Raw genomic sequence first — 20811 nt, 5'->3', positions numbered from 1 at the left:
TCTATTCGTAAAAATTATGTTCAAACGTCAAAAGCAGAAAAAATATATAATTTCATAAGCTAAATGTAATTGACCCATCATGCAATCTGAGGTCAAGGTTCGTTTTGCATTGCTACTTCCGCCTTACTTGCCGGCCGCTTCTTGTTGTCAAGAAACGTCACTTATCAGCTCAGAAATTACATTGTGATATTGGGGATAAAATGGCAACACCTAACTCATATAAACTAAGCTGCTCTATACCTGGTCATGAAATGGATGTGAGAGGTCTTTCAGCTGCTTTTTTCCCTGACGGAGCCTTTGTGTCTGTTTCCCGAGACCGAACTGGACGAGTCTGGGTACCAAACTCAAGGTACCGCGAGCTAGCTTAGCTCAACAGACAATAATGTGGTTCTCACCATTTTAATGTCGTAAATATAATCAGTTAGGAACCCTAGCCACACACATCGATGCCCCTCTCAATTTAACATAAGCATTATGTAAAGGCAAACCAACAAGTCGCTGCTATTGCATCGACGCTAGCTAGCAAAATTAGCGTTGTCATTCTCTTAGCAAGTATTATGCAGTGTTTTTTCCACATCGGATAGTCCCCCATTCATAACACGCCAACTGTAGGTGACACAAGGTTTCTTAAACTTGAAGGACGAGATTTATCGCTAGACCTTATGGCTATTGTTAGCTAGCTAGTTAGCTAACGTTATTAACGTTTCCTTTATAGCTAGCAACGCTTTTTTCTATAGCTAGTTAATCATTAGAAATAGCCAGAGCCTGTTCAGAATTTGACACCGCCCTGTTCTGCATTGGAAATGTAATACCATTTAATTTCATATAACATGTTTTGTCTCTCTTCAGCCCAGACAGGGGGTTCACAGAAATGCATTGCATGACAGGTCATCAAAATTTTGTATCCTGTGTATGCATCATCGCTCCAAGTGACACATATCCTCGGGGACTCATAGCCACTGGTGGAAATGACCACAACATATGTGTTTTCACACTGGACCAACCACAACCATTATTCACCCTGAAGGGACACAAAAACACAGGTAGAGTTGATAAACAGTTAATGCATTATTGTGCAACACCTAATTGAACGTGATTACTTTACTTCAAATACCAACTTGGTCTGATGACACTTTTGTTGTGAATAGCTAGACATGATCCATGATATGTATGTCCACAGTGTGCACTCTGTCCTCTGGAAAGTTTGGAACCCTACTGAGTGGCTCATGGGACACCACAGCAAAAGTCTGGCTCAACGAGAAGTGCATGATGACCTTACAGGTAAAGTGTATGAGACATGTTCAGTAGAGCTCAATTTAGCAAAAACATTTTGCGACATAATATGAAAATCTGTGTTCTTAATGAATAAGTTTCGCAACATTTTCTCTGTACTGAACACAACCCAGGTGAGTGAATATGGCTAGATGTGCTCTTTTGTATTCCAGGGGCACACAGCAGCAGTGTGGGCAGTGGTCATATTACCTGAACAAGGCCTCATGCTGTCAGGATCAGCTGACAAGACCATCAAGCTGTGGAAGGCTGGGCATTGTGAGAAGACATTTACAGGTGAGATATTAATGCACCCACAAACCACCGTTCCCTCCATAAATATGGTGGCAGTACTGAGGCCAGACATCACTGAATGCATTCGTCTGTCCCAGGTCACGAGGACTGTGTCAGAGGGCTAGCGGTGGTCAGCGACCTGGAGTTCTTTTCCTGCAGCAATGACACCAGTATCAGGAGATGGCTGGTGACTGGGGAATGTGTGCAGGTATACTACAGCCATACCAACTACATCTACAGCCTGGCCGTCTTCCCCAATGGACAAGGTACAGTATGGACGACTGATCCCAGACAATCTACCTGTGCCCTGTTTTTAGAACCACTATGCCCTAGGAAAGTGTGACAGTCTGTTTGTAGAACCACTATGCCCGAGGAAAGTGTGACAGTCTGTTTGTAGAACCACTATGCCTGAGGAAAGTGTGAAAGTCTGCTTGTGCTTCAAATCACATTTTATTTGTCACATGCGGTGAATACAACCTTACAGTGAAATGCTTACTTACAAGCCCGTACCCAACAATGCAGTTTTAAGAAAAATAAGTGTATAGTAAAAAAATAGATAAGTTAAGTTGACAATTGTTAGGGCCTTCCTCTGACACCTCCGGGTATAGAGGTCTGGGATGGCAGGAAGCTTGGCCCCAGTGATGTACTGGGCCATACGCACTACCCTCTGTAGTGCCTTGCTGTCATAGGTTGAGCAGTTGACGTACAAGGCAGTGATGAAGCCAATCAGAATGCTCTCTCTCGGGGCAGCTTTAGAACTTTTTTGAGGATCTGAGGACCCATTCCAAATCTTTTCAGTCTCCTGAGGGGGAATAGGCTTTGTCGTGCCCTCTTCACGACTGTCTTGGTGTGTTTGGACCATGATAGTTTGTTGGTGATGTGGACAACAAGGAACTTGAAGCTCTCAACCTGCTCCACTACAGCCTGTTGATGAGAATGGGGGCATGCTCGGTCCTTCTTTTCCTGTAGTCCACAATCATCTCCATTGTCTTGATCACGTTGATGGAGAGGTTGTTATCCTGGCACCACATGGCCAGGTCTCTGACCTCCTCCCTATAGACTGTCTCATCGTTGTCGGTGAACAGGCCTACCACTGTTGTGTCGTCGGCAAACTTGATGATGGTGTTGGAGTCATGCCTGGCCATGTAGTCATGGGTGAGCAAGGAGTACAGGAGGGCACTGAGCACGCACCCTTGAGGGGCCCCCGTATTGAGGATCAGCATGGCAGATGTTTTTTTTTTCCTTAAGGGGTGTGTTGTTACCTACCCTTACCACCTAGGGACGGCCCTTCAGAAAGTCCAGGATCCAGTTTCAGAGGGAGGTGTTGAGTCCCAGGGTCCTTAGCTTAGTGATGAGCTTTGAGGGCACTATTGTGTTGAACACTGAGCTGTAGTCAATGAACAGCATTTTCACGTATGTGTTCTTTTTGTCCAGGTGGGAAAGGGCAGTGTGGAGTGCAATAAAGATGGCATCATCTGTGGATCTGTTGTGGCGGTTTGGGATAATGGTGTTGTTTGGGATAATGGTGTTGTTGTGAGCCCTGACCAGCTTTTCAAAGCACTTCATGGCTGCAGACGTGAGTGCTATGGTTTGGTAGTCATTCAGGCAGGTTATCTTAGTGTTCTTGGGCACAGGGACTATGGTGGTCTGCTTGAAACATGTTGGCATTACAGACTCAGTCAGGGACAGGTTGAAAATGTCAGTGAAGACACTTGCCAGTTGTTCAGCAGATGCTCGGAGTACACATCCTGGTAATCTGTCTGGTCCTGCAGCCTGGTGAATGTTGACCTGTTTTTAAAGGTCTTACTCACATCGGCTACGGAGAGCGTGATCACACAGTTGTCCGGAACAGCTGATGCTCTCATGCATGATTCAGTGTTGCTTGCCTCGAAGCGAGCATAGAAGTAATTTAGCTCGTCTGGTAGGCTCGTGTCACTGGGCAGCTCGCGGCTGGCTTCCCTTTGTAGTCTGATAGTTTGCAAGCCCTGCCACATCCGACGAGCATCTGAGCCGGTGTAGTACAATTCAATCTTAGTCTGTATTGATGCTTTGCCTGTTTGATGGTTCGTCTGAGGGCATAGTGGGATTTCTTATAAGCGTCCGGGTTAGAGTTCTGCTCCTTGAAAGCGGCAGCTCTACCCGTTAGCTCAGTATGGATGTTGCCTGAAATCCATCGCTTCTGATTGGGGTATGTACTTAAGGTCCCTGTGGGGACGACGTCATCGATGCACCTATTGATGAAGCCAGTGACTTATGTGGTGTACTGCCATCGGAAGAATCCCGGAACATATTCAGTCTGTGCCAGCAAAACAGTCCTGTAGCTTAGCATCTGTGCCATCTGACCACTTCTTTATTGACCGAGTCACTGGTCCGCCCTGTTTTAGTTTTTGCTTGTAAGCAGGAATCAGGAAGATAGAATTATGGTCAAATTTGCCAAATGGAGGGCTAGGGTGAGCTTTGTATGCATCTCTGTGTATGGAGTGAAGGTGGTCTAGAGTTTTTTTTTTTCCTTCTGGTTGCACATTTTAATATGCTGGTAAAAATTTGGTCAAATGGATTTAAGTTTCCCTGCATTAAAGTCCCCGGCCACTAGGAGCGCCGCCTCTGGATGAGCGTTTTCCTGTTTGCTTATGGCCTTATACAGCTCATTGAGTGCAGATTTAGTGCCAGCACTCTTTTGGTAAATGGTGTGGTCTACAGCTTATCATGAGATACTCTACCTCAGACGAGCAAAACCTTGAGACTTCCTTCATTTTAGATTTCGTGCACCAGCTGTTGTTTACAAATACACACAGACCGCCACCCCTTGTCTTACCAGAGGCAGCTGTTCTATCTTGCCGATTTAGCATAATTTAGCTGTATTTTATCCATGTTATCGTTCAGCCACGACTTGGTGAGACATAAGATATTACAGTTTTTAATGTCCCGTTGGCAGGATATTGTACGTTGGCTAATAGGACTGATGGTAGAGGCAGATTACCCACTTGCCGTCAGATCCTTACAAGGCACCCCAACCTATGTTCCCGATATCTCTGTCTCTTTGTCATGTGAATGACAGGAATGTCATAAGACACGGTGGCAGAAACATTATGTACAAAATAAGTTACAAATAATGCGAAAAAACACGCACAATTGGTTGAGCGCCCGTAAAACGGCAGCCATCTCCCCCGGCACCATTATGTTTTCATAGTAGAAAAGATAACTCCTGCACACACAATATTGCCTCTGCACATTTACTTTGTTGAAGTTTCCGTCAGACATTTTTCAAGACAATCTGTTGGTGCTCTCCTCCCCTCTCAGATTTTGTGAGCACAGGAGAGGACCGGACCTTGAGGATATGGAAGCAGGGCGAGTGCCAACAGACCATCCGTCTCCCAGCCCAGTCAGTGTGGTGCTGCTGTATCCTGCCCAACGGGGATATAGCTGTGGGAGCCAGGTAAACCCCACTGTCCAACCATTTCTATCTCACTGTCAAAGGACATGAGACATAGCAGTATAATACATGAAAACAACTGCATCACCTCTATCAGAGATAGATATACAGTACCAGTCAAAAGTTTGGACACACCTACTCATTCCAGGGTTTTTGTTTATTTTTTACTATTTTCTACTTTGTAGAACAGTAGTGAAGACATCAAAACTATGAAATAACACATGTGGAATCATGTAGCAACCAAAAAAGTGTTAAACAAATATTTATATTTGAGTTTCTGACAGCTTTGCACACGCTTGACAGCTTTGCACACGCTTGGCAATCTCTCAACCAGCTTCATGAGGTAGTCACCTGGAATGCATTTCAAATAACAGGTGTGCCTTGTTAAAAGTAAATTTGTGGAATTTGTTTCCTTAATGCGGTTGAGCCAATCAGTTGTGTTGTGACATGGTAGTGGTGGTATACAGAAGATGGCCCTATTTGCTAAAAGACCAAGTCTATATTATGGCAAGAACTGCTCATATAAGCAAAGAGAAATGACAGTCCATCATTACTTTAAGACATGAAGGTCAGTCAATATGGAAAATTCAAGTGCAGTCGCAAAAACCATCAAGCACTATGATGAAACTGGCTCATGAGGACCGCCACAGGAAAGGAAGACCCAGAGTTACCTCTGCGGCAGAGGATAAGTTCATTAGAGTTACCAGCTTCAGAAATTGCAGCAGGGTATAACTACTTCACAGAATTAAAGTAACAGACACATCTCAACATCAACTGTTCAGAGGAGGCTGCGTGAATCAGGCCTTCATGGTAGAATTGCTGCAAAGAAACCACTACTAAAGGACACCAATAATAAGAAGAGACTTGCTTGGGCCAAGAAACAAGAGCAATGGACATTAGACCAGTGGAAATCTGTCCTTTGGTACAATTTTTTTGTCTTTGTGAGACGCAGTGTAGGTGAACGAATTATCACAGCATGTGTAGTTCCCACTGTGAAGCATGGAAGAGGACGTGTGGAGGTGCTTGGCTGGTGACACTGATTTATTTAGAATTCAGGGCACACTTAGCCAGCATGGCTACCACAGCATTCTGCAGCAATACGCCATCCCATCTGGTTTGCGCTTAGTGGGACTATAATTTGTTTTTCAACAGGACAATGACCCAACACACCTCCAGGCTGTGTAAGGGCTATTTGACCAAGAAGGAGAGTGATGGAGTGCTGCATCAGATTACCTGGCCTCCGCAATCACCCGACCTCAACCCAACCCGTTACAGCCTTATTCTAAAATTGATTAAATAAAACATGTTCCTCATCAATCTACACAAAATGCCCCATAATGACATGGCAAAAACAGGTTTATAGAAATACCTTATTTACATAAGTATTCAGACCCTTTGCTATGAGACTCAGAATTGAGCTCTGGTGCATCCTGTTTCCATTGATCATCCTTGATGTTTCGATATCTTGATTGGAGTCCACCTGTGGTAAATTCAATTGATTCGACATGATTTGGAAAGGCCTGTCTACACACCTGTCTATATAAGGTCCCACAGTTGACAATGCATGTCAGAGCAAAAACCGAGACATGAGGTCGAAGGAATTGTCCGTAGAGCTCTGAGACAGGATTGTGTAGAGGCACAGCTCTGGGAAAGGGTACCAAAATATTTCTGCAGCATTTAAGGTCACCACAGTGGCCTCATCCTTCTTAAATGGAAGAAGTTTGGAACCACCAAGACTCTTCCTAGAGCTGGCCGCCCAGCCAAACTGAGAAATCGGGGGGAGAAGTGCCTTGGTCAGGGAGGTGATAAAGAACCCGATGGTCACTCTGACAGAGCTCCAGAGTTCCTCTGTGGAGATGGGAGAACCTTCCAGAAGGACAATCATCTCTGCAGTACTCCACCAATCAGGCCTTTATGGTAGAGTGGCCAGACGGAAGCTACTCCTCAGCGAAAGGCACATGACAGCCCGCTTGGAGTTTGCCAAAAGGCACCTAAAGGACTCTCAGACCATGAGAAACAAGATTATTTTGTCTGATGAAACCAAGATTGAACTCTTTGGCCTGGCACCATCCCTACAGTGAAGCATGGTGATGGCAGCATCATGCTGTGTGGATGTTTTCCAGCGGCAGGGACTGGAAGAGACTTGTCAGAATCAAACTAAAGATGAACTGAGCAAAGTACAGAGATCCTTGATGAAAACCTGCTCCGGGTTCACATCCCAGCAGGACAACAATCCTAAGCACACAGCCAAGATGACGCATGATGTCAATGTCTCAATGTCCTTGAGTGGCCCAGCCAGAACAACGACTTGAACCCAATCTAAAATCTCTGAAGAGACCTGAAAATAGCTGTGCAGCAACGCACCACAACCAACCTGACAGAGCTTGAGAGGATCTGCAGAAGAGAAGAATGGTAGAAACTCCCCAAATACAGGTGTGCCAAGCTTGTAGCGTCATACCCAAGAAGACTCGAGGCTGTAATCGCTGCCGAAGGTGTTTCAACAAAGTACTGAGTAAAGGATCTGAATACTTATGTCAATGTGATATTTCTGTTTTTTTATATATATAAATTACCCAACATTTCTAAAAACTTGTTTTTGCTTTGTCATTATGGGGTATTGTTTGTAGATTGATGGGGGGGACTGTTGAATCCATTTTAGAATAAGGCTGTAACGTTACAAAATGTGGAAAAAGTCAAGGGGTCTGAATACTTTCTGAACTCACTGTATATTATTATTAATTAGTTAGTGAGTAGTTCAAAGTAAATTAAGAGAAACAGTTAAATGGAAAGAGTGAGGAGAGAGCAATGTTGCTGCGGTTACCTTGCTTTTGTGTCACCGATTTGTGTTATTCGCCTCACAGTGACGGCCTCATCAGAGTGTTCACTGAGGTGGAAGACCGCATGGCCAGCCCTCAGGACCTCCAAGCTTTCGAGGATGAGCTCTCCAAGACCACCATCGACCCCAAGACCGGGGACCTGGGGGACATCAAGATGGAGGATCTTCCAGGCAGGGATCACCTTGATGAGCCTGGTAATTATATTATGTACATATTCCATTATATTAATCCATTTCATTACACTATATATGTATTGATATCTATATATTCAATTAACAGAAAACTATTAGGACATTACATGCCCAACATCACTGTTTGGCTGTTATTGTTTTTTTGTAAAGTATGCACACTCATTAAGATGTGTGTCTGTCTCCCAGGGAATCGGGAAGGACAGACGCGGCTGATCAAAGAGGGCCAGAAGGTGGAGGCGTACCAGTGGAGCGTGGCCGACAGCCGCTGGATGAAGATAGGAGATGTGGTGGGAGGGTCCAACCAGCAGACCTCCAAGAAAGTCAACTATGAGGGGAAGGTGCGGTCACGAAATTCTGTCAGCCGGGGATTGTCAAGCAAATAACTGTCGGTCTCACGGTAATTGATCGTTAATTAACATGAACACATATCCTGGCTTCCCCACTGATGCAGACCTTTGGAACATCTACATTTTAAAAAAGTGTAATAAATCCATTTAATATAGCTTACACCTTTACAATAAATTCATTCTTTATTCTAGACAGGCCTAAAGAAGTATGATATGAAGAAATTGTAGTCTTTCAGAAGAACAGAATAGCATACTGTGAGTTGTTCTTATGTCAGGTCATGATCTGACAATGCCAAATGGCTGTGGGCTACGCAAGTTCATTTAGGAGACGATATTTGCATTCAATTCCATGGCATTTGTTTATATTATTTTATAGTATGAAGAATACAATTGAACCAAGTTTAATAAAATAGAAAGGATATTTTCTCCAAACGCAGCTATTATGTGTTGAGTGATTAACAAAGAAATAGGTACTCCTATATGCTTCATTTAGAGTTGTTCTACAAACGTTGGGCAGGAAGCGACACTGATGATTTGAAAAAAGTTGTTTGAAAGGTATGGGTTCTTTGTTTTTTGTGCAGGCTGTACACACCATCAGTCTCTCATTCAGAATTTGACAAGCACTTGATAATGACTCAAATTTCACGGCGGCATCCCCTTTTGTGTGGCCGTAAAGCACCCTAAAAAAATCTGGAGTGCTGTGTTGTGCCCTTCTCCCTGAGTGCTGCGCGCTCCGAAGCACCTCGCACTCATATGGCTCTCCATCACATGATCAGGTCTTTCTCACAGGCTACAAGTGAAGACAGACACATCGGGGACGCAACTGCGCACGTCCTTATCCAATTCCGAGGTGCATATTGAAGATATTGGAAGAACTGTCCACTTTTACGTTTCGTCAGCCAACAAGATGAGTAGGGTTAGGCCTAACAAACAGCAAAAGCACTAGCCTATGTAAATGTACTGTCCCCCATAGTACAGTCGTGGCCAAAAGTTTTGAGAATGACATAAATATTAATTTTCACAGTCTGCTGCCTCAGTTTGTATGATGGCAATTTGCATATACTCCAGAATGTTATGAAGAGTGATCAGATGAATTGCAATTAATTGCCTTCTTTACCATGCAAATGAACTGAATCCCCAAAAAAACATTTCCACTGCATTTCTGCCCTGCCACAAAAGGAACAGCTGACATCATGATTCTCTCGTTAACACAGGTGTGAGTGTTGACGAGGACAAGGCTGGAGATCACTCTGTCATGCTGATTGAGTTCGAATAACAGACTGGAAGCTTCAAAAGGAGGGTGGTGCTTGGAATCATTGTTCTTCCTCTGTCAACCATGGTTACCTGCAAGGAAACATGTGCCGTCATCATTGCTTTGCACAAAAAGGGCTTCACAGGCAAGGATATTGCTGCCAGTAAGATTGTACCTAAATTAACAATTTTATCAGATCATCAAAAACTTCAAGGAGAGTGGTTCAATTGTTGTGAAGAAGGCTTCAGGGCGCCTAAGAAAGTCCAGCAAGCGCCAGGACCGTCTCCTAAAGTTGATTCAGCTGCGGGATCAGGGCACCACCAGTAAAGAGCTTGCTCAGGAATGGCAGCAGGCAGGTGTGAGTGCATCTCCACGCACAGTGAGACGAAGACTTTTGGAGGATGGCCTGGTGTCACGAAGGGCAGCAAAGAAGCCACTTCTCTCCGGGAAAAACAACAGGTACAGGGATTGGACTGCTGAGGATTGGGGTAAAGTCATTTTCTCTAATGAATCCCCTTTCCGATTGTTTGGGGCATCTGGAAAAAAGCTTGTCTGGGGAAGATAAGGTGAGCAGCCATGAATAAAGAATGGTACCAACACATCCGCCGAGAGCAAATTCCCAACCATCCAGGAACAGTTTGGTGACAAACAATGCATTTTCCAGCATGATTGGAGCACCTTGCCATAAGGCAAAAGTGATAACTAAGTGGCTCGGGGAAAAAAACATCAATATTTTGGGTCCATGGTCAGGAAACTCCCCAGACCTTAATCCCATTGAGAACTTGTGGTCAATCCTCAAGAGGCAGGTGGGGTGGACAAACAAAAACCCACACATTCTGACAAACTTCAAGCATTGATTATGCAAGAATTGTCTGCCAGCAGTCAGGATGTGGCCCAGAAGTTAATTGACAGCATGCTAGGGCAGATTGCAGAGGTCTTGAAAAAGAAGGGTCAACACTGCAAATATTGACTCTATGCATCAACTTCATGTAATTGTCAATAAAAGCCTTTGACACTTGTGAATTGCTTGTAATTATACTTCAGTATTCCATAGTAACATCTGACAAAAACACTGAAGCAGTAAACTTTGGAAAATAATATTTGTGTCATTCTCAAAACTTTTGGCCACGACTGTACATAAGTTGACATACTATTCTGTGCAATAAATAAATATTCAGAACATAGTCTGAGACAGTTGTGAGATGTGATGGATCCCAAATTAATACAAGCACTAGCATCCCCAAAAATGTTTACGCAATGCGTCAAACGCAACAGATCAGAACGTTTAGCTTTAAATTTTGATAAACTATTAGGCTATTTGTTCACATTATAAGTACAGCAATGCGCATATGGCAGTAGGCTAAAAGTGTGAATGTTACATTCGCGAGAGAACACCATTATCAAAAGTTACCACAAATGTGATTATGCATGTAATGCTTTTATTATAAAGGTGCATTTTTATGGTGAAAATTATCTTCCTCAAACTTGAAACTCACGCGCTGCGAATGTATGCCAGTTAGGCTCTACAACCGTTATAAAGCAGATGAATGTGCTTAATTTAAAAAAGTTATTTGGCCACTTTAGGTGTGATACTAACCTTATCCAAACAAAAAGGTCAGAGGGGCTACGCTACGAGGTGTGCGACTATGATTAGAAAAATTTGCCAAAAAAAAGGCATTGTTTCTTGCCTTAAGCTGGGCTTCATAAGTGATAATATATAATTCACAAGTGATAGGCTAATATTGTCACCCATCAGAGTATTCTTGATTTAATCTTGTCATTACATATACTAAATCAAATATTTGTTTTGATTTAGAATGTACCTTGATCATGCACCTGTCTCGAAACGGGCAGCAGGAAAAAATACGTCACCTATGCACTTAAATAGCGAATGGAGGACGCTTTTCCCATGGTTCATTTTCATGCCAGCCAGGTAGGCTATACTCCTGTTGTTAAGAGAAGCAATGTACTTAATATTAGGAAAGTTGAGAAATAAATATAGTAGGCCTAGTCTATAGAAAGCTGATGGGATCCTCCTCTTTTTAAGAGGCCATCACTCTGTTTTCTCACTCAATTGCGTGGCCTATGGAAATGTTGCATTACATGAGCTTCTCATGAAGTGTTTGATAAGATTTTCAATTACATTTGCATTGATGTCAGCGTTATTAGAGGGATAATAGAGTGCTCAGTACCAGGCAGTTAGCAAGTTTGATAGGCTACTAATGACCATCAGCAGCATTAGAGCTTGGAGAAGCCTAATTACTGTGACTAAACGGTCACTTGGAATTTGACTTCCTTCATGACTTGTGAACGCCATAATGGCGATAATAAGGTCGCCGCAACAGCCATAGGTGCACCCCAACGTTAGGTCAATGATGATAACAATAGGTAGACAGGTCGAGAGAGACTTTGCCTCAGAGGAAAATTGTGTGCTGACTACAAGACAACTCTGGTGAACAGAGTACAGACGCAAGGCAAATTATTCACAAGTGCATTTGATCTTCACTGAGGCGAGCTGTCAGACAGTGAATCACTCAACCCATCTTCCGAATGGTTTTCCAGGAGTACGACTTTGTCTTCACCATCGACATCAACGAGGGTGGCCCGTCCATGAAGCTGCCCTACAACGTGACGGACGACCCCTGGCTGACGGCTCACAACTTCCTGCAGAAGAACGAGCTCAGCCCCATGTTCCTGGACCAGGTGGCCAACTTCATCATCGAGAACACCAAAGGACACACCTTGGGAGCCGCCCCACCCAGCGCTGCCGACCCATTCACTGGTAAAGCCACTGGATCAACGAGCGCCATAGGCTACACTTAGGGCAATGTTTTCTTCTAAAGAAAACGTGCAGTGGACCAAGTTCACATAATGTTTAAAATAGACCAGCCTAGCCCAGTAGTATCAATCCATTCACTGGTGAAGCCATTGAGCCATTGATCTTCACTCAATAGGCCACGCCTGGGGCAGCATATTTGTCTTTGATGGGCAATTCCACTGTAACAGAGTGACTCAGAATTTTCACTTTAAAATGTATGTCAAACAAAAACCAGTGATTGCAAAGTTAAACAAACCACAAAAGTCTTTGCACAAGGATGACTTTCTATAAAGGTTCACTGAAAATGTCACAAACGCATTGACTTGAAGAACAGTGCAGACGCAAAGTCCGGTAACAGAATGACGGCACCAGCAGCACAAACCGTCATTCCGTCAACTGCACTCTTCTTCAAGTAAATGTGTTTTTGTAAAATGTTCTTTGGAAATGGTTAAGTCATCCTTGTGCAAAGAGTTGTATGGTTTGTTTAAATTTGCAATCATTGTTTTTTTTTGTTTGACATACATTTTAATGTGAAAAATCTCAGCATCACTCTGTTACAGTGGAATTGCCTCTAACAAACATTGTGCAACGTTACTGTAAACAATTGGAATAGATGGGATCACAGCAAGTAAATACAAAATGTGTTTGGAATACCAGACTTACTGTATATTTACCCTGCTTTTGTCATGTTCACCATCAGGCTCAGGGCGATACATCCCTGTAGCTGCCGACAATAGAGCAGGTTTTGGGGCTGACCCCTTCACAGGTAAATAAAAACAAATGTCCTTTCTTGTAGAGTTCAGTTTGTTGAGAACATGCTGTTCTAATGTATTATATGGCATTTTCATTCTATGGCTATGCTAATACATTATTACGGCGCTTTCCCCAGGCACTGGGCGATACATCCCAGGATCGGGGACTCCCACAGGGGCGCCGGTGGGCGCGGCAGACCCCTTCACAGGTAAGTCACTATAGCAATGCCTCGGGTTCAATCAAAGGTTGCATTGACACACGGTCCTGTTTTTTTTATTTTCACTCATAATAAAAGACAACCCAATAACACTGCTAAAGCAGATGAAATCTAGTCTCTAGTATTTTGTTTGTTTGAGGTGTAACATTTGCCTGTCTTCTTTTCTTCCCAGGTGGGGGTGCCTACTCCTCAGCTGCCTCGAGGCAGACATCCACCAACATCTACTTCCCCAAAACGGACGGGGTGACCTTCGAGCAGGCCAACGCAACACAGATAATGGGTAAGTAAACACTGACCAAAACATGATCCCTTCGTATTTTATTCCATATTTTCCTACCAGCAGAAATCATCTCTATTTATTCAGCGAACAAAACTGCACTGTGGCTGAACTGAAACAATGTGCATAGCTATATGAAAACTTCACTACAGAAAATACATCCCAGATATTACAGTGTCCTAACATACTCAATTGCCTCTCTCTATGTTAATGTTGCCCTTCCACCACCAGCCAAGCTGAGGGAGCTGAACGGTGGGGCCCCTGGTGAATACAGGCTGTCTGAGGAGGTGCTGGGGAGCCTGGAGAAGCTGCTGGTATCTGTATGTGACCCCTGTGCCTCAGAGCAGCCCACCACCGAGCAGATCAGCCTTCTCTGGAAGACCTCTCACTGGCCAGAAGGTAGGCTAACAATCATTATGGGTTTTGTATTTATTAAGGATCCCCATTTAGTTACTGCCAAGGCAGCAGCTACTCTTCAAATCAAAGTTTATTTGTCACGTGTGCCGAATACAAGTGTAGACCTTACAGTGAAATGCTTACTTACAGACTCTAACCAATAGTGCAAAAGAAATAAAACAACAGTAAAAAGACAGGCTATATACAGTAGCGAGTCTACATACAGACACCGGTTAGTCAGGCTGATTGAGGTAGTATGTACATGCAGATATGGTTAAAGTGACTACGCATACAGTGGGGCAAAAAAGTATTTAGTCAGCCACCAATTGTGCAAGTTCTCCCACTTAAAAAGATGAGAGAGGCCTGTAATTTTCATCATAGGTACACTTCAACTATGACAGACAAAATGAGAAAAAAAATCAAGAAAATCACATTGTAGGATTATTAATGAATTTATTTGCAAATTATGGTGGAAAATAAGTATTTGGTCACCTACAAACAAGCAATATTTCTGTCTCTCACAGACCTGTAACTTCTTCTTTAAGAGGCTCCTCTGTCCTCCACTCGTTACCTGTATTAATGGCACCTGTTTCAACTTGTTATCAGTATAAAAGACACCTGTCCACAACCTCAAACAGTCACACTCCAAACTCCACTATGGCCAAGACCAAAGAGCTGTCAAAGGACAAAATTGTAGACCTGCACCAGGCTGAGAAGACTGAATCTGCAATAGGTAAGCAGCTTGGTTTGAAGGAATCAACTGTGGGAGCAATTATTAGGAAATAGAAGACGTACAAGACCACTGATAATCTTCCTCGATCTGGGGCTCCACGCAAGATCTCACTTCGTGGGGTCAAAATTATCACAAGAACGGTGAGCAAAAATCCCAGAACCACACGGGGGGACCTAGTGAATGACCTGCAGAGAGCTGGGACCAAAAAATGTTTTCTCATTTTGTCTGTCATAGTTGAAGTGTACCTATGATGAAAATTACAGGCTTCTCTCATCTTTTTAAGTGGGAGAACTTGCACAATTGGTGGCTGATTAAATACTTTTTTGCCTCACTGTATGATAAACAGAGAGTAGCATGAGTGTAAAAGAGGGGATGGGGGGGCACACAATGCAAATAGTCCCGGTAGCCATTCGATTACCTGTTCAGGAGTCTTATGGCTTGGGGCTAAAAACTGTTGGGATGCCTTTTTGTCCTAGACTTGGCACTCCGGTATCGCTTGCCATGCGGTACTGGGGCTGGGGTCCAGCCAGGCTGGGGTCTTTGACAATTTTTAGGGCCTTCCTCTGACACCGCCTGGTGTAGAGGTCCTGGATGGCAGGCAGCTTGGCCCCAGTGATGTACTGGGCCGTACGCACTACCCTCTGTAGTGCCTTACGGTCGGAGGCTGGGCAATTGCCGTTCCAGGCAGGCTCTCGATGTTGCAGCTGTAGAACCTTTTGAGGATCTCAGGACCCATGCCAAATCTTTTTTGTTTCCTGAGGGGGAATAGGCTTTGTCGTGCCCTCTTCACAACTGTCTTGGTGTGTTTGGACCATTCTAGTTTGTTGTTGATGTGGACACCAAGGAACTTGAAGCTCTCAACCTGCTCCACTACAGCCCCGTCTATGAGAAAGGGGGCGTGCTCGGTCCTCCTTTTCCTGTAGTCCACAATCATCTCCTTAGTCTTGGTTACGTTGAGGGATAGGTTGTTATTCTGGCACCACCCGGCCAGGTCTCTGACCTCCTCCCTATAGGCTGTCTCGTCGTTGTCGGTGATCAGGCCTACCACTGTAGTGTCGTCTGCAAACTTAATGATGGTGTTGGAGTTGTGCCTGGCCGTGTAATGTAATGCCTGGGGTCCAGCAACATTAAGGCAGTTATATAGAATTTAAAATATTACATGATATTACATTTCATAACACTTTTCACAACACGTTGTGTTCTCTCAGGCCACTACTCTACTATCACATATCTACAATACAAAATCCACATGTGTATATTACCTCAATTACCTCGACTAACCGGTGCCCCCACACATTGACTCTGTACCGGTGCCCCCTGTATATGGCCTTGCTATTGTTATTTTACTGCTGCTGTTTAATTATTTGTTACTTTTATTTTCAATTTTTTACTTTTAAATGTTTTACTTAACACATTTTTCTTAACTTGTTGGTTAAGTAAGCATTTCACTGTATTCGGCGCATGTGACATAACATTAGATTTGTTTTATCGTGTGTGTGTGTGTCTCTCTTCACAGTCCCCGCTGTTCCATAAGGTGTATTTTTATCTGTTATTTAAATCTGATTCTACTGCTTGCATCAGTTACCTGGTGTGGGATAGAGTTCCATGTAGTCATGGCTCTATGTAGTACTGTGCACCTCCCATAGTCTGTTCTGGACTTGGGATTTGTAAAGAGACCTTTGGTGGCATGTCTTGTGTGGTATGCATGGGTGTCTGAGCTGTTTGCTAGTAGTTTAAACCGGCACCTCGGTGCATTCATGTCAAGAAGTGATGAAGTCAATCTCTCCTTCACTTTGAGCCATGAGAGAGTTCCATTCATGTTAGCTCTCCTTGTACATTTAAGGGCCAGCCGTGCTGCCCTGTTCTGAGCCAATTGTAATTTTCAGAGGTGCCTCTTTGTGACACCTGACCACACAACTGAACAGTAGTCCAGGTGTGACAAACCTATGTTCTGAAAGACCAGCGCTTTATTATAGACAGACTACTCCCCATCTTAGCTACTGTTGTATCAACATGTTTTGACCATGACAGTTTACAATCCAGGGTTACTTCAAGCAGTTTAGTCATCTCAACTTGCTCAATTTCCACATCATTTATTATAAGATTTAGTTGAGGTTCAGGGTTTAGTGAATGATTGTGCCCCAAATACAATGCTTTTAGTTGTTGTAATATTTAGGAATAACTTATTCCTTGTCACCCATTCTGAAACTAACTGCAGATCTTTGTTAACTGATGCAGTGACATCACTCTCTGTAGGAGCTGACGTGTATCGTGTTGAGTCATCCGCATACATAGACACTCTGGCTTTAGTCAGTCAGTGACATATCATTAGTAAAGATTGAAAAAATTAAGGGGCCTAGACAGCTGCCCTGGGAAATTCCTGATTCTACCTGGATTATGTTGTAGAAGCTTCGCTTAAAGAACACATTCTGTGTTCTGTTAGACAGGTAACTCTTTGTCCACAATAAAGCAGGGGGTGTAAAGCCGTAACACATACACATATTTCCCATCAGCAGACTATGATCCATAAGGTCAAAAGCCACACTGAAGTCTAACAAAACAGCTCCCACAAACCTTTATCATCAATTTCTCTCAGCCAATCATCAGTCATGTGTGTAGGTGCTGTGCTTGTTGAATGTCCTTCCCTATAAGCGTGCTGAAAGTCTGTTGTCAATTTGTTTACAGTAAAATAGCATTGTATCTGGTCAAACACTATTTTTTTCAAACGTTTCCAAAGGGTTGGTAACAGGCTGATCAGCTATTTGAGCCTATAAAGGGGGCTCTACTATTGTTAGGGTAGCGGAATTACTTTTGCTTCTCCAAGCCTGAGGGCACAAATTGTTTTACTATAGCCTTGGGCAGGACGAAGGTTTATCTCACTAGACAGGAGTTTTATTGTTTGACTTCAGTTTGTGTTTTCAAGAATAAAAAGCCCCATCAGCCTTTTCAAGCATGTGAAACTATTGCACATTCCAGTATTTAAACATATGGTGATGTCCCTTCATTGACCTGTAATCATCTCTTCTCTCTCCTGTCCTCCAGACATCGTCTTCCCCGTCCTGGACATCCTGAGGCTGGCGGTGCGCCACCCACAGGTCAACGAGAGCCTGTGCGGCGGCGACGCAGACGATGGCGTTGCGCTCTGCAACCACCTGCTGAGCCTGATGAAGCCGCAGGCCCGGCCAGCCAATCAAATGCTGGCCCTGAGGACGCTCTGCAACTGCTTTAGTGGCTGGCGTGGCCGAGCCCTCCTATTGGCCCAACGGGAGGCTGTCCTGTCGCACGCTGCCGACCTGTGCTCCGTGTGCAACAAAAACATTCACATCGCCCTGGCCACTCTCGTCCTCAACTACGCCGGCTCCCTCCACGGCCAGCCTGACCTGGAAGCCAAGGCCCAGTGTCTGTCGGTGGCCAGTGCAGCGCTGGAGTCAGTGCAGGACAAGGAGGCGGTGTTTAGGCTCCTAGTGGCCCTGGGGACCACAGTGGCCTCCGACCAGACGGCCCAGGATCTGGCCAAGTCCCTGGGGGTCACGTCACAGATCGCCAAGTACACCTCTGTTACCGACCCGGCCAAGGTTGGCGAGTGCTGCCAGCTGGTTTTAAAAGAACTGCAGTGATCTGATCTCATTTTCTGTGTTTTAATCCACACCAGTATCCCCTTTCCCCTTACATTATTACTAGTCTCTGTTCAAGTGTTTTATTGATTTCTGACTGGTGGACTGTTGGATTGCATGTGCTGCAATAAAAAGATGTACAAATTGAATATTTCATTCAGCCTTTATTAATGATGGAGTTGGTGAGAAAGTAGGATTTAAATAGAAATGGCTGCGTTTACACATGCAGCCCAATCCTGATCTTTTGACCAATCAGATCAGCTCTGAAAAATATCTAATGTGAAAAGATCTGACTTGATTGGTCAATAGACCAATTAGTGGAAAACATCCGAATTGGGCTGGAATCAGGCTAGTTTATCACCCATCTGCTACATTACCTGAGTTAGACACGGTTGAATCATTAGATTAATACTAAAAGGTCAGTGATCTTAAAGGAATAGTTCACTGAAATTACAAAATTACATTTGGTTTTCTTACCCTGTCCGTAGACTGCTTACGGGGAAAGGAAAGCAATATGGAATTTGGGTGAACTATCCCTTTAAGTTTAGAAAGTCATGTAACATCAAGCAAAAGCAAGTTTTCACCTGGCATCGTGATCCGAGACTCAGAAATGCATCAATCGCAGATCAGATCACAGGTGAAAGCATGCAATGAATGTCCACTCTGCAACAATGAAGTAAGTGGCATGTTGTCCCCAGTGCCACCCTCTTGGTGAACTATTTACGCAGCACCTCAGTTCCTCATGGTAAATACTGTAACTGTAAACAGTGGAATCTCAACTATGACGCTGCATGGGATAGCAGCTGTCTTATGGGCTCCTAACCAATTCTGGTATGTTTTTTTTGAGCTGGTCTTAACTTTTTTTTGTGCATAATGTTTCCTCCATCATTTCCTATGACTGGAAACCGCTTCTGGACATCAGAACAGCGATCACTACCCTCTATTTGGACGAAAATGTCTACTAAAATGAGTTGGCAGCTCTGGACATTCTGCTTACTCTGGACCATGCCCTAATCCCCGGGAATCGAAAGAGGAAGTGGCGGAGAAAGAGGCAGGTGAGCCGGCCCCATGACAAGACTTCGTTGGTGAGTAAATAGACTGCCATTGCCCACTGTCCTACTAGCAAACGTGCAGTCACTGGAGAACAAACCATGACTATCCTATCAACGGGATGTTTTTCAGAGTTGTGGCTGAACGAGGACATGGATATAAAGTACCAGTCAAAAGTTTGGACACTTACTCATTCCAGGGTTTTTCTTTATTTTTACTATTTTCTACATTGTAGAATAATAGTGAAGACATCCAGACTATGAAATAACACATATGTACTAACCAGAGTGGTAAACAAATCAAAATATATTTTATATTTTTCAAAGTAGCCACTCTTTGCCTTTGACAGTTTTGCACACTCTTGGCATTCTCTCAACCAGCTTCACCTGGAATCCTTTTCCAACAGTCTTGAAGTTCCCACATATACTGATCCTTTGTTGGCTGCTTTTCCTTCACTCTGCGGTCCAACTCATCCCAAACCATCTCAATTGGGTTGAGGTCGGGTGAATTGTGGAGGCAAGGTCATCTGGTGCAGCACTCTCCTTTGTCAAATAGCCCTTACACAGCCTGGAGGTGTGTTGGGTCATTGTCCTGTTGAAAATCAAATGATAGTTCCACTAAGCGCTAACCAGATGGGATGGAGTATTGCTGCAGAATGCTGTGGTCACCATGCTGGTTAAGTGTGCCTTGATTTCTAAATAAATCACAGACAGAACCCCCACACCATGCTTCACGGTGGGAACAACACATGCAGACATCATCCGTTCACCTACACTGCGTCTCACAAAGACACAACGTTGTCCATTGCTAATGTTTCTTGGCACAAACAAGTCTCTTCTGGTGTTCATTAGTATAAGGTTCTTTGCAGCAATTCCACCATTAAGGCCTGATTCAGGAAGTCTCCTCTGAACAGTTGATGTTGAGATATGTCTGTTACTTGAACTCTGTGAAGCATTTATTTGGGCTGCAATTTCTGAGGATGGTAACTCTAATGAACCTATCCTCTGCCGCAGAGGTAACTGGGTCTTCCTTTCTTGTGGTGGTCCTCATGAGACCGTTTCATCATAGCGTCTGATGGTTTTTGCAACTGCACTTGAAGAAACTTTCATGTCTTAAAGTAATTATGGACTGTCGCTTATTTTGCTTATTTGAGCTGTTCTTGTCATAATATGGACTTGGTCTTTTACCAAATTGGGCTATCTTCTGCATACCACCCCTACCTTGTCACTAAACAACTGATTGGCTCAAACGTATTAAGAAGGAAAGAAATTCTACAAATGAACTTTTAACAAAGCACACCTGTTAATTGAAATGCATTCCATGTGACTAC

At 43.8% G+C, this 20811-nt stretch overlaps 1 protein-coding gene across 1 annotated transcript; it reads left to right on the top strand.

Annotated features, from left to right (window-relative positions):
• Window positions 1-114: 114 nt before the first annotated feature.
• On the top strand, window positions 115-18580 carry LOC110500626 (phospholipase A-2-activating protein). The gene is made up of 14 exons (XM_021578100.2): window positions 115-349; window positions 850-1043; window positions 1181-1281; window positions 1446-1566; window positions 1662-1829; window positions 4864-4999; window positions 7858-8027; window positions 8211-8362; window positions 12186-12405; window positions 13142-13207; window positions 13331-13402; window positions 13584-13691; window positions 13920-14087; window positions 17860-18580. The coding sequence occupies exons 1-14, from the start codon at window positions 201-203 to the stop codon at window positions 18432-18434; spliced, it is 2400 nt and encodes a 799-aa protein (XP_021433775.1). The 5' UTR covers window positions 115-200; the 3' UTR covers window positions 18435-18580.
• Window positions 18581-20811: the final 2231 nt, after the last annotated feature.

Source organism: Oncorhynchus mykiss, chromosome 21 (genome assembly GCF_013265735.2).
Source record: "Oncorhynchus mykiss isolate Arlee chromosome 21, USDA_OmykA_1.1, whole genome shotgun sequence".
Taxonomy (NCBI): Eukaryota; Metazoa; Chordata; class Actinopteri; order Salmoniformes; family Salmonidae; genus Oncorhynchus; species Oncorhynchus mykiss.
Note: the sequence above shows the minus strand (reverse complement) of the source record. Positions and strands in the feature narration are given on the sequence as shown.